General features: G+C 53.3%; 1 protein-coding gene across 1 annotated transcript in view; it reads left to right on the top strand.

Annotated features, from left to right (window-relative positions):
- Nucleotides 1-17,635, top strand: part of B4GALNT3 (beta-1,4-N-acetyl-galactosaminyltransferase 3) — a 71,612-nt gene extending 53,977 nt beyond the window's left edge. Inside the window, exons 8-20 of the mRNA XM_075428861.1 lie at nt 52-130; nt 554-620; nt 2,390-2,533; nt 3,348-3,457; nt 4,382-4,482; nt 5,773-5,849; nt 6,435-7,443; nt 8,983-9,281; nt 9,674-9,827; nt 10,584-10,656; nt 11,112-11,265; nt 12,013-12,139; nt 13,571-17,635. Coding sequence (XP_075284976.1) covers nt 52-130; nt 554-620; nt 2,390-2,533; nt 3,348-3,457; nt 4,382-4,482; nt 5,773-5,849; nt 6,435-7,443; nt 8,983-9,281; nt 9,674-9,827; nt 10,584-10,656; nt 11,112-11,265; nt 12,013-12,139; nt 13,571-13,679 — 2,503 coding nt within the window. The 3' untranslated portion in view covers nt 13,680-17,635. The remainder of the gene's footprint in view (nt 1-51; nt 131-553; nt 621-2,389; nt 2,534-3,347; nt 3,458-4,381; nt 4,483-5,772; nt 5,850-6,434; nt 7,444-8,982; nt 9,282-9,673; nt 9,828-10,583; nt 10,657-11,111; nt 11,266-12,012; nt 12,140-13,570) is intronic.
- The last annotated feature ends 1,764 nt before the right edge of the window (nt 17,636-19,399 follow it).

The raw sequence follows: 19,399 nt of genomic DNA, 5'->3' as shown, positions 1-19,399 counted from the left end.
CTAAGAAATGTTCCTCAGTGCTCTTGGTGACAGACACGTTGTTCTTCGCAGGTTGTCAGCTGCAGGCAGGTACTATTTTGAGGTGCTGCACAAGCAGGATGACAGAGGAACAGACCATGTGGAAGTAGCAGTGAGTCTGAGCTGAGCTGTGTATGCGTCCCCGCAGAGCTCGGGAGTGACGTTTGTAACGACTTCCCTCCTTTCCCGGGCCCCAGCACTTCTTTGCATGAGATGCATCTAATCCCTGCCAGAGCCCTTACCTGCTTCTGTGTGGGACAGTCCTGGCTACGTGTCAGGACCCTTTCCTCCGCTTGCTTGGGGTAGTTCTGCTCTCTCTGGTCTCTGTTGCAGCTCTTGTCCTTTCCTGCTTTGGATGTGTCCTGGGGGATCTCAGCTCATTCCCAGTCTTCTCCTGCTAGGTAAACTCAGTCATAAGAAGGAGAAAGAGGGAGCTGTGAGCCCATCTGGTGAAAATACATCTTGTGCCTGTTCCTTTCGTTCAGGCTTGGTTAACTCCATAAGCACTTCATTTTAATGTGTTTCTCTGTTCCAGTGGAGACTGAATGACCCAGAAGCGAGGTTCAAAGTCATTGACTCCCAATACCTCTCCCTTTTTGCCAGTAAGTATCTTCACCACAGGTTTCCTCGAGCACCTCCCCATTCTTCTGAAACGTATCAGCGGTGTTTCACCCTGCATCATAGTCTAGCCTGGCAAATACCATGCGTACAGATCATTACAAGAAAGAAGTGGAGACAGGTCAGGAGAGAGACCTCCAGGCAAGAGTGTGACTCGTTATTAAGCATAGGAGAACTGGAAGTAGGACTGGAACATTATTTCAGGGAAATCTAGAGGCGGTGAGGAGCGGCGGAGAGGAGAGTCTGCCAGGGTGAGAACTGTTGCAGACATGCGAGTAACGTGGGATGGAGATTCCCTGCAGAGAGCCAGGGGGAACGTGAGGCCCATAACACGGGAGCTGTGGGGGTGCGCTGGCAGCTGGGCACAACCAGGGAGCAGGGGCTGCTGGAGCACTTCCAGGAGATTTTGCTCTGGGTGCTGGACACAGTCAGATACACTAGCAACACTGGGGATGTTGATTTCTGCTATCTCAGCCTCAGGCCTCTTCCAGTTGCTGCTGGATTGCAGCAAGCACATCAGCCCAGTCCCTCCTGTTTTGTAAACCCTGCTTAGCACATCAAGTGATACCTTCATTGATATAGGAGCTCCTTAGTCCTGTTTACCCTTCTCTAGCTTTGTCAGCATCAGTTTTCTCTGCCAGCATTCCCCCTTTCCGTATCTACCACTGTTGCCTTCCAACATCTCTGGGTTTTTTCCATGCCAACACTTTTGCCCATGGAACACTCCCTGATGTAATCAAGACGTCTGTTCGCTCTGTCTTGACTTGCAACCTGCTGCTGTATTTTCTGAAACCTATCATTCATCCAGGACTAGGCTTTCAGCTAGCTTTTGTGTCCCCTTCCTTTTTCCTTCAGCTCTTTTCTTCTTATTCATTCCCTGTTATAGGGGAGACTCACAGCCCAGAATATCCCTTCGGGGCTGGGCACAGTGCTGCAGTCTCATCTTCATCTGGCACCTTCTCCCCATACAGTGTTTCCCTCTTCCGTGTCAGCCTTTGACTGTATCACACATCATCCCGTTCCTTCTGGGTTCCCACATTGTTCAATACCCAAAAGTTGCTAACAGTAGCCCCAGTGTTCTTGGAAGCGTGTTGTCTTTCCCTCCTGGAGATTGATTCCGTTCCCGTTGTCTCAGAGTAAAATCCCTGGAGACATGAAGTCCTCTGGAAGCAGCACCGAAGAAAAAGCGTAACCAATACCCAGTCTTCAGTTTAAGCTTTCTGTTGCTCCTGGCTTGCTGTGGGTCTCCGTTACCCTGCTGGACCGTTGTCCTCCTTGGCCACTGAAGGCCTCGCCCCAGGGTCCTGGTCCTTTTCCAGCACAGGAGAAAGATCTGCTGCTCAGGTTTCTCCTCCCATTCTTCTTCTCTGTCTCCTTTTAAAAGAAATTTTCAGAAGTGCCCAGTAATTCCTACCAGCATGGGGCTCTTCAGCACACCACTGGTGGTGTGTCTAAGGCAGGAGGTCATTCTCCTCCATTACTCATCACGGTGTTTCTTTGCTTTCAGTGATAGCCATGTTCCTGCCCCTCAGCCTCTGTATTTCCAGCTTTCTGAGTCAAAGCCTGACCTTCCCGCGGTGTCTTTGCAGTGAAGCTCCTGATCTGCCCCATTGAGGCATTGCTATGCCAGCGACAGCATTAATGCCATGGATGCAATGCCATTTGGAAAGAGCTGACACCGGGGAAGGGTGTTTTTTGGGACAGAGGACGAAGTAGCCCTTCCTCCCCCTTCCGTTCTCTCTCTGGTTTCTAGACGAGACGCTTTTAAAGATGGACGAGGTTGGGCACATCCCGCAGACGTTGGCCAGTCACACAGGCCGGCCCGCTGACAGCGCGGGCAGCGAGGCGCACCCAGCTGACATGCTGAAGCCTGACCCCCGGGACACTCTTTACAAAGGTAAGACTTGCAAAGCAGTTGAGGAGGTAGCTGCAGCCTGTCCCAGCACGTGCAGTAGGACAGCCGAGAAAGATTACAGAATCACAGAATCACAGAATGGTGGGGGTTGGAAGGGACCTCTGTGGGTCACCCAGCCCAACCCCCTGCCGAAGCAGGGTCACCCAGAGCAGGCTGCACAGGACCTTGTCCAGGCGGGGCTGGAATATCTCCAGAGAAGGAGACTCCACAACCTCCCTGGGCAGCCTGGGCCAGGGCTCCGTCACCCTCAGAGGGAAGAAGTTCTTCCTCATGTTCAGACGGAACTTCCTGTGCCTCAGTTTGTGCCCATTGCCCCTTGTCCTGTCGCTGGGCACCACTGAAAAGAGCTTGGCCCCATCCTCCTGACACCCACCCTGAAGATATTTGTAAGCATTTATAAGGTCCCCTCGCAGCCTTCTCTTCTCCAGGCTGAACAAGCCCAGCTCCCTCAGCCTCTCCTCGTAGGGGAGATGTTCCAGTCCCCTCATGCGTTTTTCTCCCCGCTGCGGAGGAGATGGGCATCGTACGGTATCAGTCACTGTAGGAGACAAAGCTCAGACTAAACCCAGCTCCTCCTTCTTGTCATCCAGCTCACACCACATCCCCGGGCGTGACGTTCTAGCGCAAGTGCTGTAGTGCAATGTAAAGATGCGTGCTGTGCAAGGTAGTTTGCTTTATGTATCTGTTAGTATTTCACATGGAGAAATAGAAACCGGGCGCAGAAGTAGCTAAGCTGGTGCGTCGGTTGCGGCAGGGCTCCTCCGGTAAAGCTTGCCTACGTGTTTCTTCTTCTCAGTGCCTCTGCTCAGCAAGTCTCGCCTGCGCCGAGCCTTGCCAGACTGCCCGTACAAGCCCAGCTACCTGGTGAATGGATTTCCTCTGCAGCGCTACCAGGGACTCCAGTTTGTAAGTTTGGTTCCTTGAGCACGTACTCGCCCAGGGGAGCACAAGGAGGAAGGAAGGAGACCCCATTTACCATGGGCCTCCACTGGTTTGAAGCTCCTGGGCAGATTTCACCCTTTGGTGTTCAGGTCTGAGCATCCCAGTGCATGCCAGAGGGCAACACCAAGAGAAGGGAGAGGGCTGCTATGCACTGCACACAGGTCCTGCTGGGGTACAAGTGGGTGCATCTACAGAGGCCCTCGGACCTCAAACCAAACAGCTGAGCTCGCCTTCACGTGGAGCCTCATAATAGCCAAGGATTTTATTCCCCATGAGGTGAACTGTAGTTTGTGGGGGCTACTGTAGCCCCTTGACAAGCTTAAAACTGGTCTCGAGGGCCAGCTCGCCTTTGTGGGGCGTGCAACATAGGAGGGATTACTCCCCTGCGTAGCAGAGCAGATGCTGAGATCTTCTGGGGATGGATCACCAGCTCAGTTTGCCCTCCCCGGGTGCCAGTGCAAGCCTACGCTCCCTGGGGGACTTGTGTCCTGGGTGGCCGAGGCTCCCTCAGCCTTACCTGGAGGTCTCCACACATGCTTTCTGGGCTTTCTGGGCTCTTGTGATCTCCTGCATCTCTTCAGGGGGGCTTGCCCACCTCTCTCCCAGCTAGATCTTTCTCTGCTATAGGAGTTAAATGCACAGTTATGGAGATGGACGGACAGATGCAGAGAGACAAAAAGGCACACGCCTGCACGCGTCCCCGAACGCTTCCTTCTGTCTTCCGTTCTCAAAACCTGCTACCGGGTGCCTTGAAGAGGCAAATAGTTAATGAGCAACCCCTGCCGCCTCTCACAAGGGCTGGTCAGCCTGCAAATGTGCCTGGGTCACCTGGTGACTGGTATCTGGTATTTATGAGGGTTTTACTTGATTTTTCTCCCTTCTTCCCAGGTTCATTTGTCCTTTGTTTACCCAAATGATTACAGCCGCCTGAGCCACATGGAGAAAGACAACAAGTGCTTCTATCAGGAGAACCCTTATTACTTGGAAAGGTAGGATGCTGCAGATACAGTTTTACTAGCAGGGGGGAGGACGTGGTTTGAAGGCTGGAACTGGGATGGAATTTCAGACTCACTTCTGCAGGAGTCTCTTGATTCTTAAAGATTCCCTAAGCCTTGCAAAACTGCAGCATTTGTAGATTCTTTTGACAGCCTATGCTGCCTTTAAGTGAAAATACTTTTAGGCCTCAAAGGGGAACTGCTGCTGCTGCTTTGCTTGCTCTGTTAACCCAGTAGCTGGGTCAGAGCGTTTTTGTTGCACTACATCAGGGAATGGATTTCCAGCAAACTTTGCCTGCCAGCAGCTGGAGCCTCCTGATGGCCATCACTGTGAAAGCCGAACCGTGCTCACCACCGGGCATCTCTCTGGGGGAATAAATGCATGTCCTTTGTCTTCACTGGGGTCCAGCTCCCAGCGGTGGCCCTGCCAGGGAGCTGCCATTGGCGTGCTCCCACTTGCCACAGGCAGACACCTTGTGTGAGGGCTCCCCTCCGTCCAGGAGGACTTTTTTGCAGGATGAGGAGAGTCAGTTTTCCAGTGAGATAACTGATGCTGGCCTCCCTATGCTCAGGATCTTCTTCCTCCCTACAGGACTGCTTTGAGGGCTGGAACAACAGATCGTGTCGTAGATTTTGGAGGGAGCTCCTGGGACTGGGGTTCGTAGTGAAGGATGGAGAAGGTGGCTCCCATGGGCTGGAAGTTGCCACCCAGGTTTATTGCTTTGACAATTCATTTGTATTGTGACAGGATTTGGGAACTAGGGTCCCATTTTGCTTGGCATCAAGCCCACGTGGAGGGAAGCAGTCCTGGAAATCCCTCCCAAAAGCCTGAAGCACACAGACATATGAGGACAGCACACAGACAGCAGTGGTATGAGAGCAGAGGGAAGGAGATCATTGCAATTACCTGCCTGAGACGCTTTTGCAGCGTGATGACTTGCATTTGTGAGCACTACATCGCAAGCAAGCTTTAAGGAGCAGTTTAAGGGAGGCTAAAGAAGTGTTTCAGGGTATTTATATTGGGATTTCCTCCTGCACTTCGGAGAAAATGTCTGAGAGACTGAGGTGATAAGCAAGGAAAACAGACATCTTTGACAGTGCAGAGTAAGATCTGATTGCCCAAAGGTAGGAAAGATGGTGATGATGATAGGAAAGGAGGATCTAGAGATGCTGAGTAGATGCAACCAGAGTAATGGACCATCACCTCTGAAGAGGTAGCTGTAATTTTTTTGAAGAGGGCAAACTAACTGTCATCAAATTTGTGTTTTGCCCTTTCCTCTGCAGATTTGGATTCTACAAGTACATGAAAATGGACCGGCCAGAGAAGAGCCTGGACTCTGGAGAAAAGACAGAGCAGCCAGGTAAGGACCCTGACATCAGAGCCTGGGGGATCCTTTTACCTGTCACTTTAGTGTGTGATTTTCCAGCACCAGCTGAAACAAGCTGTTGACTTCCCATGCCAAGCAAGTGATGGCCCTTCCCTGCCAGATTGCTGTGGCTTGGAGGAGATTTTTGCTGCCCCTTTCTCTTCTCTTCAGGGCAGGTTGGGAGGTCACCAAACAGTGGGCTGTAGTGGACAACATGACAGTTACCTCTCCGGCCCGCAGCTTAGCTGAGGTGCATTTCCAGCAAAAATGTGGGCAGAAGTGACAGAGCCAAAGGTGTGCAGCGTGGCAGCCTGTGCTTGCACCTGCCCTGCAAAGCCCAACAGCTAAAGGCAAAGCCAGACCCCTCCACAGCCTTCGGCCATGCTGGCTGATAGGTGCTGCAGAGGTTGGTACCACCAAGAGCGCTCCTGTGTCCGAGAGCATCCCTGTCCCTCTGAGCAGGAGAGACAACGCTGAGATGAGGCGAGAAGTAGCTGCCCCCAGCGGGGCCGGTGCCTGGGTCAGGGCAGGGACGGCAGCGGGAGGATGACGGAGGTGTGACTGTGATTACTCCTGCAGGCTCCCAGGAGGGGAACCTGGATGACCTGCAGTACGCGGAGCAGGACGCGGAGAGTACCGGTCCCCCCAAGCGCCCCGGCACGGGGAGAGCAGAGCCGGCAGGCAACGCTCCCAGCAGCGTGGTGGGCAGCGACAACGTTCACGAGGACTATTCCCTCCGGGAGCGTCGTCGGCTCCTCTCGGTGATGCGTGGCAGCGTGGGAGAGGGGCTACAGAGGGGAAGGACGAAGAGGTCTGGCGTCAAATCAGCCACGCTGGCCTCGGCGAACCAAAGCCTCAGCCAGGCTGTCCTGGACGGGCACCCAGTAATGAAAAGACCCCGTTTAAAAGCTGGCGTCAAAGACAACTCCAGGAGCCCTCCGCAGCACGCCAGGGCCATCCAGGGCAGAGCGCCTGTCAAAAAGGCGAACCCCCCTTCTAGGACCATGTCTCAAAAGCAGCAGCCTGTTGGTGGCCCCAGGGACTCAGGGGTCATGGCTCCCAAAGGGGTGAGAGCTCGAGGAGGCCTCAGCACCGCTGAGGATGGGCTGCAGCCAGCAGGCACCGTGGCAGCCAGGAAGGCAGGCCCAGTCTCTGGCAAAGCCGGCAGACACGCTGCGAGCGCGGCCAGCCCCAGCCAGCAGCCCGGGCTGCCGCAGTGGCTGGACCAAGTGGAGTCCTACATTGCTGAGCAGAAGGCGGCCAACGGTGGGGACGTGGGCGAGGGAGAGGCGCAGATGGCATCTCCTGTGAAGGGCAAGTCTGGACCTGTGGCAGCAGAAGAGGAAGAGGAAGAGGCAGATGGTGAGCCAGAGGAGGATGATGAGGAGGATTTTGATTACATACCAGTGTTTGACCAGGCGGTGAACTGGGAGCAGACCTTCAGCACAAGCAACCTGGACTTCCATATGCTGCGCACAGACTGGATTGACCTGAAATGCAACACGTCAGGAAACTTGCTGCTAAGGGAAAGGGAGGCCCTGGAAGTCACACGTGTCTTCCTCAAGAAGCTCAACCAGAGGAGCAAAGGGTAAGGCACAGTGTGAAAACCACGGGGCAGTGTCCAGGAGCTGGTGTCCCACGCTGCACAGGGAATACCTGTTGTGTGAGGAGCTAGTGGGAATCAGAGGATAAACTAGACGTGGGAAATAAAACTTCAGGCAAGGGATCTGTGTAGAAAAAATGGGCTTGAAGTACCTCTTTTGGCTGAGAAATGGGAATTGTTGGACACCAGACCATGTCTGGGGGCTGAATATCATCCTCCGACAGCTGGTGGCAGTTAGCGTGACAGATTGGCGGTTTCCATCCATCTGGCATCACTGGCCTTTTGCTGGTTTCCTCCGTGCACAGTGTAGGTATTGTGGAGCATTTGGGAGCGTTTTACCAGCTGAAGATTAAGAAACCCTGCTGACATGAAGTAGGACCGGAGCTCCTCATGCTCGTGGTTTGATGCCTGCCACATCTTAGCCTGTGAATCACTGAGGACATAGGACCAGAGGGGACCTAGCAGATAAAGTGGATGAGCACATTGACCTCGGAGACAGCCAACCACCCTACACCGTTACCTGAACGTGTGCACCTCTGACTTAAAACTAGCTAGATTTCTAGATCCTGTTACTGATTTGAGAAGAGGTTTCAGCTCCTTGCTGCTTTGATGACCAGCTTGTACTGGTATTCTGTTTTTATGTGGTCTTGATATAGTTCTTTTTCTTCTCAAGACTTAGCATCTTGATTGCCTTTCTGGCAAACAGATGTACCTCCTCTGAGCCTCTGTAAGCCGAACAATCCAACTCCTGACTCTTCTGTTGAGTTGGCCTCTGTTTCTGTAGTTTTCCTCTCTGTCCTTCTCCATGCAGGTTTCAGTTCGGGTTAATTTTCCTGTACATAAGTGGATGTTGTATAAAATGGGTGTTACTAGTCCGCAGTCCCTGCTGGAAGTAGCCCTCTTGCTACATCTTAAGGCTGCATTTTTTTTTTCTGGGCCACATCACATGGTGCAACTGATCAGTACACACAAGCTTTTCTCAGCATTTTTAACTGATAAGCGTCCGTTTTACAGCAGAAACTCTTGTTATGATCTGAAAGGCCATGACCTGGCATTTCATCCTGTTTTGGCCATTCTGAACCCACAGCTCACCCCAGTTTTTACGGTGTGATTGCTCAGTCCTGCTTCATGTTATTGGCTGATAAGCTGTCATCAGCCAGTTTCACTAGCCCAAACACACTCCTTGTGCCAAGGTCGTTGTAGGAGGTGTTGAATACACTCGCTATTACCAGCCCTGCAATCAATCAGACACATTTGTTATTCTCTGTGTCACCTTTGTTTCATTTCCCTTGACAACTATTTTGTCTTGGCTGGAATCCCAGCTCTAATCCCACATGCTTGTGGATTTAGGAAACAGGTGCTCAACCTTCCCATGGGAAGCGGTGCAGCAAAGCAGAGGGAAGCTGGGGACAAAAAGCTTTGTGCTAACCAGGAGGAAAGAGCCTAGCAGAGCTGAACGGGCTGGGAGGTGGGAGAGGGGCTGGTGCACAGGGGACGTGCCCACCCCGGCTGTATCTCCTGCAGGCGGTTCCAGCTGCAGCGTATCGTGAACGTGGAGAAACGCCAGGACCGCATGCGGGGCAGCCGCTACCTGCTGGAGCTGGAGCTGCTGGAGCAGGGAGAGCGGCTCGTCCGCGTCTCCGAGTACGTCTTTGCGCGAGGCTGGCAGGGTGTTGGCGGCGATGAGGAGGAGGAGAGGAAGATGAGGAACCTGGTGTGGGGTCGCCAGCGGCACCTGATGGCTGTGGCCAACGAGCCAGAGCTGTGCTGGCCCCAGGGCTTTTCCTGGAATCACCATGCCGTGGTTCACTTCGTGGTGCCAGGTAAGGGGGACCTGCCTGCCCTGGACGTCGAGGGATGGCACGATGGGCAGTTCCCATGAGGGCAGTCCTGAAGAGTGGGTCTGGGCCAGCCTCAGCCATCTTATTTGGGTCACTTCCAATTTCTGTTCTCTCGAGGTTAAACCCCCTCAGAAATGTGACAGGGCCCAAACTCCCATGGCTTCTAAGCTGAAAGAAAACTCCTGTCATACACTGGGAAAGAACCCACACTGATTCCTGGGCTCTTTGGTCCAGGTTTTCAGCCTGGGCCTGTTTCAGCATCCCTGCAAGGTTAGCAGCATTTGAGGGGAGGCCAGAAACCTTACCTGTTCAGAAGCCACACCATCTTTGAAATCAGTTTTGCTTTGATTCTCCCCCTCTTGCAATACAACCAGTGAAAAACCAGGCACGTTGGGTGCTGCAGTTCATCTCTGACATGGAAGAGCTGTTCCGAGTCACGAAGGATCCGTACTTCAACATTATCGTCACGGACTACAGCAGCGATGACATGGATGTAGAGAAGGCTCTGAAAAGGTCTGCCTTGCCCAGGTGAGATTACTGCTTCGTCACAAAAAACTGCTCACGTGCTTACGCCTGCAAGCACAGCGCATCTGCCAGTCTCTGTGTATTGACCAGCCACAGCTTCCTGCAGCTGGAAACCAAGAGATAACATCCACCCAGACCTTGCACATATACACGAATACGTTGTTGTTATGAAATCCATACACGTATACTGCATATAATAGTGTTACAGAACTGTAAGGCAGGGCCTGTTGTAGTCATCCATCCAGATGCATGTCCTTTTCTCCTGGCTTGTGTTCAAATTTCCAAGAGAGAAGAGAAAGCAAGTCTCACAGTGATGGGGCAGGGGGAGGACAGAGAAGGTGAGAAAGCTGAGAAACGGGACAGAGAGCTTGGAGACCTCTGGGAACTCTGCTTGGTGGAGTAACTGTCTGGCTTACTCTACTCTGATCTGCACCAGCCTTGGCTGGTCGTTTGCTTTACATGCCAGGGGTTCCCAGTAGCAGGTCTAGTCCTAGGACAGACCTGGTCTAGAGCTGGAAAGACTTTTGCTAGGGACTGCCCTATCCTTGCTGTACAAGGGGGAAGACCCTCAGGGTACTCCGGGACCTGGAGCGGCGCTGAGCTTGTGCACTCACACCGCAAAGGCTTTCCTCCTCCTTGGGAGGGTGCAGGGGGGCGAGGGCAGCTCCACAGCATGGCGCCCGCGGGGTAGCACGAGCGGTGCTTTCTGCACTCCCCGGTGTGGACGTGATGAATTTCTCTTTCCTGTCTGACCCCCAGCTATCGGTACTTGAAGCTGACAGGCAATTTCGAGCGTTCTGCTGGGCTGCAGGCGGGGATAGACCTCGTGACGGTAAGTTTGGGGAGCTTGGGGTGGACAGGAAGATAAACAGCATATGTCTGGTGCTACCTCTTGCCTTTCATACTGAACATGCTGGGTTTTAAGGAAGGGAATAGCCTTGCAGACCAGATCAAGCGTAGGTGTGGTTCCTGTCCCTCCAGAGTAAGAGTTTCACCCCTTACTCCAAGGAGCCTGTGGTCCGTTCGGTTCTTGGCCCACCTGCTGGACTATCAGACAGGAGGGAAATCAGCAGTAGCACCTTTGTGAGCCAGGTCACAGTCATAGCAGTTCATGCCCATTGTTCAACAGCCAGTCAGTGGCTGTTTTGCCAGCCCCTAGGATCTCAATTTCTGATCTAGCAACAAATGGCTCTTTAACTCACTCCCTTATCTCTGTCTTCACACCCCTAAAGAAAGACCTCCCTAAAGTCAACCTGTTTTTTTCCCGATCGGCGTGGTTGGTTCCAGGACCCGCATAGCATCATTTTCCTGTGCGACCTCCACATCCACTTCCCGGCTGGGGTCATCGATTCGATCCGGAAGCACTGTGTGGAAGGCAAGATGGCCTTTGCACCCATGGTTATGAGGCTGCACTGCGGCATGTCCCCACAGTGGCCTGATGGTAAGAGGAAACAGAGCCTCTTTGGCTCAGACCTTGCAGAATGGGGAAAGAAGGAGGGTGCCTGCCACCTCTAGATTTATTCCTCTGGTGCTATCAAAGTCTGGAGCTTAAGGTACTTCCAGGGCCACTAGGTGAGAGTGCTTTAGACATAGGATGGGGTTTAACAGTGTCACGCACCTGGAATTTGAGATCAAAGAGCCAGCAGAGCCCTTTCTATGATATTGCTCCTGGTAATCGCCCAGGGCTCTCTGTAGGTTTAAGGACCTTGGAAAACCCCTCCTTTACTCCTTTCTGTCCATTTCTCTCTTTTCTTAGGGGGCACAACCTGTCCTGAGGAGTACTGGTAGCCTGGGTGTGAGGGAAACCAACCCAAGTCGGGGGGTGGAAAGTGGCACAGATCATCTGAGCACAGGACTTCCTTTAGACAGAGGTGTCCATCCTAAGCCATCCAGGCACAGGGGCAACCCTTTGAAGCTGGGACAGTCCAGCTACATTAGGTACTATGCTGCCAGACAGGAGATGTGAGAGGCTCTGCTGGCAAGTTCATAGGACGGCCCGTGCTGTCTGTCCACAAGCCCTTCTCATTTCCCAAAGCTTTAATATGGTGGGCTCTGCCTTGGTGCCAAATTGACTCTCTGGTGTCCACATTGTGCTAAAAGTAGCTGGAGTCTCACTCCAGCAGCCATGCTGGAGTCATCAGTGGTTCAAAGCACCAACATACCTGTGCCTCTTTTGTGCTGTCCTTAGGCTACTGGGAGGTAAATGGGTTTGGTCTCCTGGGCATATACAAGTCTGACCTGGACAAGATCGGAGGCATGAACACAAAAGAATTTCGGGACCGCTGGGGAGGAGAGGACTGGGAACTCCTGGACAGGTAGGCATCAGTTGTCATCATTCATATGCTGAGGAGGTGAGACCCATTAGATCCTGGAGGACCTATGAGTGGGGATCTGAGGAGACTGAGGTGACTGATGCCACCATAAGCTTAGTCAGTGAGGGAGAGTCTCTGAGCGTGTCCTGACCTCAAACCTAGTAGATGAGTGGACCTGAAATACACCACTACAGCTGCTGTTAACAGCAGAGAGGAGCAGTTTCCTGGTGCCTTCCAGCCACACTGCTGGTTGGCCACGGGCAGATGGGGCACTGGTGATCATGAAGACTTTGTCCACTCCAAGCAGCGCAGTGCACAGTGGGTCCAGTCTGGGTCCCTCAGACTTCCCGTACCATGTGTAGCAATTGCCCAGGAGAGCAACTGTCAGAGAGACATAGAAAAATCACTAGGCACCGTCACAATTTCTGAGAAGTTATGATAAGGGATCTCTGCTGTACAAATGATCGGCCTCTGGGTTTGTAGCTCTAGGTTTTGGGGCCTCTCCTGTCATTTCTGTCAGATACCTGCAGAAAACGTGAGCATCCTGAGCAATCCCATGTTGCCACCTGTCTTTTCTCCTAGCCTGGCGTGTGCAGCCCACTCCCAACCAGTCCTGTTCTCAGGGGTGCATAAACACTCAGCATGTGTCGTGAGATGCCTGCTTGTGGGGACGAGATACCTCTGAGCTATTCGGGACTCTTCAATTTGATTGCAGTCTCTTGACAACAGGATGGCATAAAAGAGGTTTCCTGGGGCCAACCCCCGGGTATGGTTGCCAAGAAGGCCAATGGGATCCTGGGGTGCATTAAGAGGAATGTGACCAGCAGGTCAAGGGAGGTTCTCCTTCCCCTCTACACTGCCCTAGTGAAGCCCCATCTGGAGTACTGTGTCCAGTTCTGGGCTTCCCAGTTCAAGAAAGATGAGGAGTTACTGGAGAGAGTCCAGCAGAGGGCTACAAGGATGGTGAGGGGACTGGAACATCTGTGCTATGAGGAAAGGTTGAGGGAGCTGGGCTTATTTAGCCTCAAGAAGAGAAGGCTGCAAGGGGACCTAATAAATGCTTATAAATATCTGCAGGGTGGGTGTCAGGAGGATGGGGCCAGACTCTTTTCAGTGGTGCCCAGAGACAGGACAAGGGGCAATGGGCACAAACTGAAGCATAGGAAGTTCCGTCTGAACATGAAGAAGAACTTCTTCCCTCTGAGGGTGACAGAGCACTGGAACAGGCTGCCCAGGGAGGTTGTGGAGTCTCCTTCTCTGGAGATATTCAAGACTCACCTGGACAAGGTCCCGTGCAGGAGACCCTGGTTTTTCAGGGTGGTTGGACTAGATGACCCACAGAGGTCCCTTCCAACCCCGACCATTCTGTGATTCTGTGATTCTGTATCTTTGTGGTCAAGTTTTCCCTAATTTTAACCTTCTTCTTTATGGCAGGATCTTGCAGGCCGGGCTGGAAGTGGAGCGTCTCTCCCTGAGAAACTTTTTCCACTGGTTTCACTCGAAGCGGGGCATGTGGAACCGGCGCCAGCTGAAGACACTGTAGCCTTCAACCCCAAAGCTGCCCAGCAGCGCCGTCCACCATCTCGTCTCGACGTGCACTTTATCGAGGCACACAGCTGAGCACACAAACTCTTCCTCTGCCTCCAGAGCCTTCTGAATGGGATGGCACAGCTGAGGAAGGGACGGTCAGGCTAGAGGAGCGGGAGCTTCTCTTGGGAGCCGTTGCATCCAAGACGTGGGATCTGTGTCTTGCTGGGAGGGCGTGTGGGGGAGACGTCACCAAGTGAAGGACTCGTATTTCCTGCCATGCGGTCTGGCAGATGGTACAATGGGAGAGGTGCCATATTTCCCGTTGAGTCTTGCGTGATGCAAACCAAGCAAACACAAATCCCAGCTAAGCCCAGAATGGTTTATTACAGTAATGCAGCTTCTCTTTCAATACTTGAAGGAAAAAAAGAAAAAAAAACCCAACCTTCCCCATTTCCCCTCCTTCCCCCCATCTTTCCAGTATCCATGCTTTTGAAAAGGGGACCAAAGTAAGTTCTCTGAACTGTGTTGTGTCCACATGACCGTGTGCTGATCCAAGGAAATCTGGATGTGGAGGAGCTGATAGGCACTTTAGGCTGCTGGTGCTTAGACGTTTCTCTGTGCTTTTCGTGTTAGTCATTACGAAAAACTGTGCTTCTATTCAGCAGATTATGGGCCATGGGTGGAGGTGCGAGTACACCTCCCTCACGAGAGCCACGTTTGCCTGCAGCTAGGCAAGGTGGCAGGGGCTGGTGTTACAGCTCCACCTAAATTATTGATCCACTGCCTGAGGATAGTGGAGGGGTTGTACAGAGAAGCGAGGAGGGCATCTCAGGAGGAACTTCGCAGCCTTATCTGACAGACGTGTGTTTGTCCTAACGATATCAGGGAATCCCTAGCAGGGAAGAAGTGGCAATATTTTATTAGTTGAAATATTGTGATTTTGTCAGAAGAAGAGGAGACAGAGTATTCTGCTCTCTAAATCCTGTACATTTATGCAGCATCTAAAGGTTAATTTAATAAGTTATGGCCTCGCAGTTACGTGTTGTCGTAGTTTGACTTTTATGTAAAGAGCAGACTTCTTGGTTGAAGAACCGACACATCTGTTGGTGCTTCATCTCTGGAACAGCCCTGGGAGCTCTGGCCCGGTACGGAGGAGGTGGCCTCAGGCCTTGGCACTTGCACTGGGTGCAAAGAACAGTGAGGACAGAAGAGGGCTGAGTGAATAAAAGGATGGGCAGACCCATGCTGGTGTTGGTGCAAGACCTATGGGAAGAGCCTCTGACCACAGCCAGCCTGATGCTAGATGGAATTCTCAGCCCTTAAAACTCCCGTTAATGCAAGGGAAGATTTTTTAACCCCGTAACCGTTTTACAGGACTAGAAATCCCAGCACAGTCAGCACTCTGCCCTGCACCATTGGTCTCCCCATGCTGTGCTGAAAAGGCCGCTGCTGGTCGGAGCTTCAGGTGAGAGCGTGAGGTAGGGTGCTGCTCCTGGCGCCCGGCCCTGGGGAGAGTTGTTGAGAAGTGAGTGATGGACGTATGCAGGATACAAGCAATGCTGGCATGGTACTGGAGTTGTTTGTTTTTTATACTGGTGGAGTGGATGCCAGTTCGGAACGGGCACTCCTTTATTATTAATTCTGTGGTGCTTGACAAGTCCACCAAGTTCCACTATTGCAGTAGAAAACTCAACATGCACGTTCTGGCACGTGAGACAGAAATCTTGTCAGATCAGCTGCTTGCCTTGGTCTGCCTTTTGTGACAGACGGGGTCAGAAGAAGTCAACCAGATTTCAGAAGGTTTTGCTGTGCAGTGGGCAGATACGGTGGGAGGTACAGGAGAGGCAGCTGTGTCTCTGAGTCCACAGACGTTGAGTATCTTGGAAGGGGCAGCCTTATCCTTCTGCCCAAGCCACAGCAGTCTTTCTATTGAGGGAAAGTATGTTCCCCATCTAGAGACTAAGAAATGGAACACTGCTGTTGGGGTGAGAGGGAAGACGCTGACCACAGTCAACGCTACTGTTTTTTTTAATGTATTACGGGAGTTTAGGAGGCCAGAGCCCGGTGATGCAATGTTGCACTAAGTCCTGTTTCTGCTTGGAATGTGCAGTGTCAGTCGTGCTCTCGGTGCGTGTCGGAGCCTGTGCTTCGCTCAGACACAGGCACAACCCCGCCAGCGTGCAGGTGAGCTGCTCTCCGGGCTCCGGGACTGCTCCTCCGCAGCCTGTCCGGGCTGGCTCCGTCACGCAATCCCTGTGGAATGGGGAGAGGCTGGTGGCGAGGGCGAGCGCCGGGACGTGGCAGGGCGTTAGCAGGACCCAGCTGTTTGGCAGAGAACGGCTCGATGCGCGTTTTGCAGACGGAGAGCTGATGGATTCGGTGGCGGCTCTCACGTGGTGCACAGGGAAGAGGGGTTATTGGTACCGTGTGCTTTCGTATCTGGCTTAGATGTGGTCTGCAGCACCGAAAGTTAGCAGCTGGTGTTCATCTGCAGACACTGGCAAGAATTAACTGCATCCAGAAGGTAGCTCACTTGGCTTAAACAATACCAGGAACGCCTCTTCCTCACCACAGAGGACAGTCAGCAAAGAGTGGACTGGAAAGCAGGGTGTAGCCCGCACCCCAGCACTGCCAGCAGAATTTGGGGATTTCACCTCCGTGCTTTAACTGTGACTGGGCTCCTTCCTGCATGCCTTGTAACCCAGGGCAGCGGCAAGCAGAACTGTTTACCTCATGAGGACTCCTTGGGTGGAGATGTAAGGAGTTAGTGGGTTTCAGCCCAGTTTCCTGATGGCCAGTATCCCCGCTGCCAGAGCTGCCGTCACAGATGTTCTTCCCCTTCCAGCACAGTGGGGATTTTTAGTTGGTATTTAAGTGTTGGGGTAGTAAACATGATTAATACTGATTGGCACTAGTTGGCAGCCTCCGTGGAGGAGCTTGGAGAGAGCCTGTGGGGACAAAAGCTGTCTTCCAGCCCACTTGCTCAGAGACCACTGTGGGTTGTAGGGAGAGAAGGGGCTACACGCTGCCCAGCTTGCTGCCCAGCAGCAAATCCAGCAGGAGCAGCACCAGGCTTTGCTCTGAGGCTGCTGCCCCTCTTCCAAACCAACCTGCAGTTTTTCTCCCCAAACAGAGCCGTGCAGAGGGGGAGAGCGGGGAGCACGGCAGGAGCACGTAGCCCCGGAGCCATGCGGTGACGAGGGCACCTCTTTGGGTCTGGCACGACTCCCAGAGAGCGAGAGGGAACCTGGCTTCAGTACGGCTGGGAAGCTGCCTGCCCCGGAGAGTCCATCACGTTTCTGTCAGCAGGATCTTTTCAGGAAGCCGTGCCTGAGTTTGCGGTGAGGTTTGCCCCGAGTTCCTGGCCTCCGTGTGCATCCTGGCTGTGTCCTGCCTCGGCGGGAGGAGGAAATGGGTTGCACGGGATTTCTCGTGCATCAGGCAGCAGCAGGGAGCTGCTCCGGTAGCTCTGGCTGGGGGCAGCTGGGGAGATGACGGGCCGTGCCGCAGAAGGGACCTTCCCTGGGGCAGGACGTGGCCAGGCTGGGACCCCGGGCCCCCAGCCACGGGGCGCACGGCAAGGCGGCTCTGCCCACAGACGCTGACTCCGTCTTCAGGACTGTGAGCTGTGGATCTGAGGCTTCTTTTGCAGGTCAGCGAAGGGAACAAACAGGGGCTGGGTTTGATTCTGAGAGAAGTGTATGGTGTGAAAGCGATAATGTGAGTTGTTGTCTTTAATGTTTGCCTGGTATGAACATCTCGCCTCTTCTCGTTGCCTATAGATGTCTGAAGTTGATTGTTTTTTAGATACCGATGCCTTGTGTTAAATATCTGAATTGTACCTTTGAATTACCTGCCTTAAAGTGGCTCTGTGCCTTCAAGACGACTCCTGGGCCACCTCTCTGTTACAACTGGGGGGATATGCTGATTCTGCCCCACGTTTTATAAATACATTGTCTTCCTACAAGAGCTCGGTTCTGTCCGTGTGTTACTCACACCCGCATCGCCGTGCCGCGGGGATTAGCAACCGGGCGTCGCGCCTCTGGCTTCCGACAGCCGAAGGCGTAGGCAACACCAGAGACGGGTCCCAACACCAGAGACGGGTCCCAACACCAGAGACGGGTCCCAACACCAGAGATGGGTCCCAACACCAGAGACGGGTCCCAACACCAGAGACGGGTCCCAACACCAGAGACGGGTCCCAGCACCAGAGACGGGTCCCTCTGCCCAAGCCAGCAAGAGGCGGGTGGGAGACGCAGCGAGCGAGGTCAGCCAGGAGCAAGAGCTGTCTCAGTCCCCTTTAGGGCTGTAGAAAGTGGGATGGCAACAAAACAATTTTTCTCTTGCCTCCCATCATGGGAAACAAGGTGGAAGCATTGGACAAATACACGTGCCAGCAAAGCGCAAGTGCGACGCGGTCATGGAGGTAGAACGCGGAGAGCGAAGTGGTCCCTCTTGCAAGCAGGGGACGGTTCCTGCGAACGGCCACAGGTGAGAGCCTGGACCTGAGCTGGGGGCTTGGCACAGCCTGCGGGGATGGGAGGTCGGCTCTGTCGCCGCAGCTGCTTATTTAGCTGCAAACTTCTCACCTTTCCACTTCAACTCGCCAGACTCTGTTCAGTGGTGCCCAGTGACAGGACAAGGGGCAACGGGCACAAACTGAAGCAGAGGAAGTTCCAGCTGAACATGAGGAAGAACTTCTTCCCTCTGAGGGTGACGGAGCACTGGCCCAGGCTGCCCAGGGAGGCTGTGGAGTCTCCTTCTCTGGAGATATTCCAGACCCGCCTGGACAAGGTCCTGTGCAGCCTGCTCTGGGTGACCCTGCTTCGGCAGGGGGTTGGACTGGGTGACCCACAGAGGTCCCTACCAACCCCGACCATTCTGTGATTCTGTGATTCTGTGAACTCTGCCTCCTTTGAGTGTAAAAAGCTTGGCAGGAATGGGAGTCAGGCATGGAAAGGGAAAAAGGCAGCCGAGTTTGCTAACGAGTCTGATTCCATTATAATGAGAAATGATTATTAAAGGTGACAGGGGAAAAGCATTCCAGCACACCGCCGGTCCTCTGCTGTCCTGGGCTGGGTGGTGTGAAGCCCTCTCTGCTCGGGCAGGCCTCGCCGTACCTGAGCTGCCAGCTCTCTGAGGTGATGATGTTGAAGTTAAGATCTGGTGATGAAATTCCCCTCGCCGCTTCTTTCCCAGCTGAACCTTTTCTTGTTTTTCCCTCTTTACGTTCAGTCGTCTGTGCCAGCTGCTTTGTCTCCTGCTCTGTGAAGCAGTGAGTCGTGGGATTTGGGATCTGGGATGCAAAATTTTTCACCTTTTCATGAACCCAGCCGGCCAGTAGCGACTGGAAGGCCTGAGCTGGTGGTTTGGCATTTGCTGGAACTAGTTTTGTGCCTCTGCAGTGAAGCGTTTTCCTAGCGGAGAGCAGGGTGACGGAGGCTTCCCAGAAACATTCCCCCCGGCTTGCGGTCGGTCTCAGCAGAGACCAAGGACTGAGATAAGCAGCAAACTCAGCGAGGCTCCAGACCTGCCGTTCCCCAGAGTGGTGGACGAGTCGTTACCTGCTTCAGCAAACAGATCCCAGGCTGTGCTCAGCTTTGCTGAGTGAAATTCTGGGAAATACACGACTGGCGCTTTCCACCCTATTCTTTCTTCTGCAAAAAAAGCCACTGTCACTTGCTGGTGCTGGCCCACAGCCTTCCCCACCAGCCCTTGTCGGCAGCATCGTTC

Source organism: Opisthocomus hoazin, chromosome 8 (genome assembly GCF_030867145.1).
Source record: "Opisthocomus hoazin isolate bOpiHoa1 chromosome 8, bOpiHoa1.hap1, whole genome shotgun sequence".
Classification (NCBI taxonomy): domain Eukaryota; kingdom Metazoa; phylum Chordata; class Aves; order Opisthocomiformes; family Opisthocomidae; genus Opisthocomus; species Opisthocomus hoazin.
The sequence above is the reverse complement of the archived record's forward strand: the minus strand, read 5'-3'. Positions and strand labels throughout refer to the sequence as shown.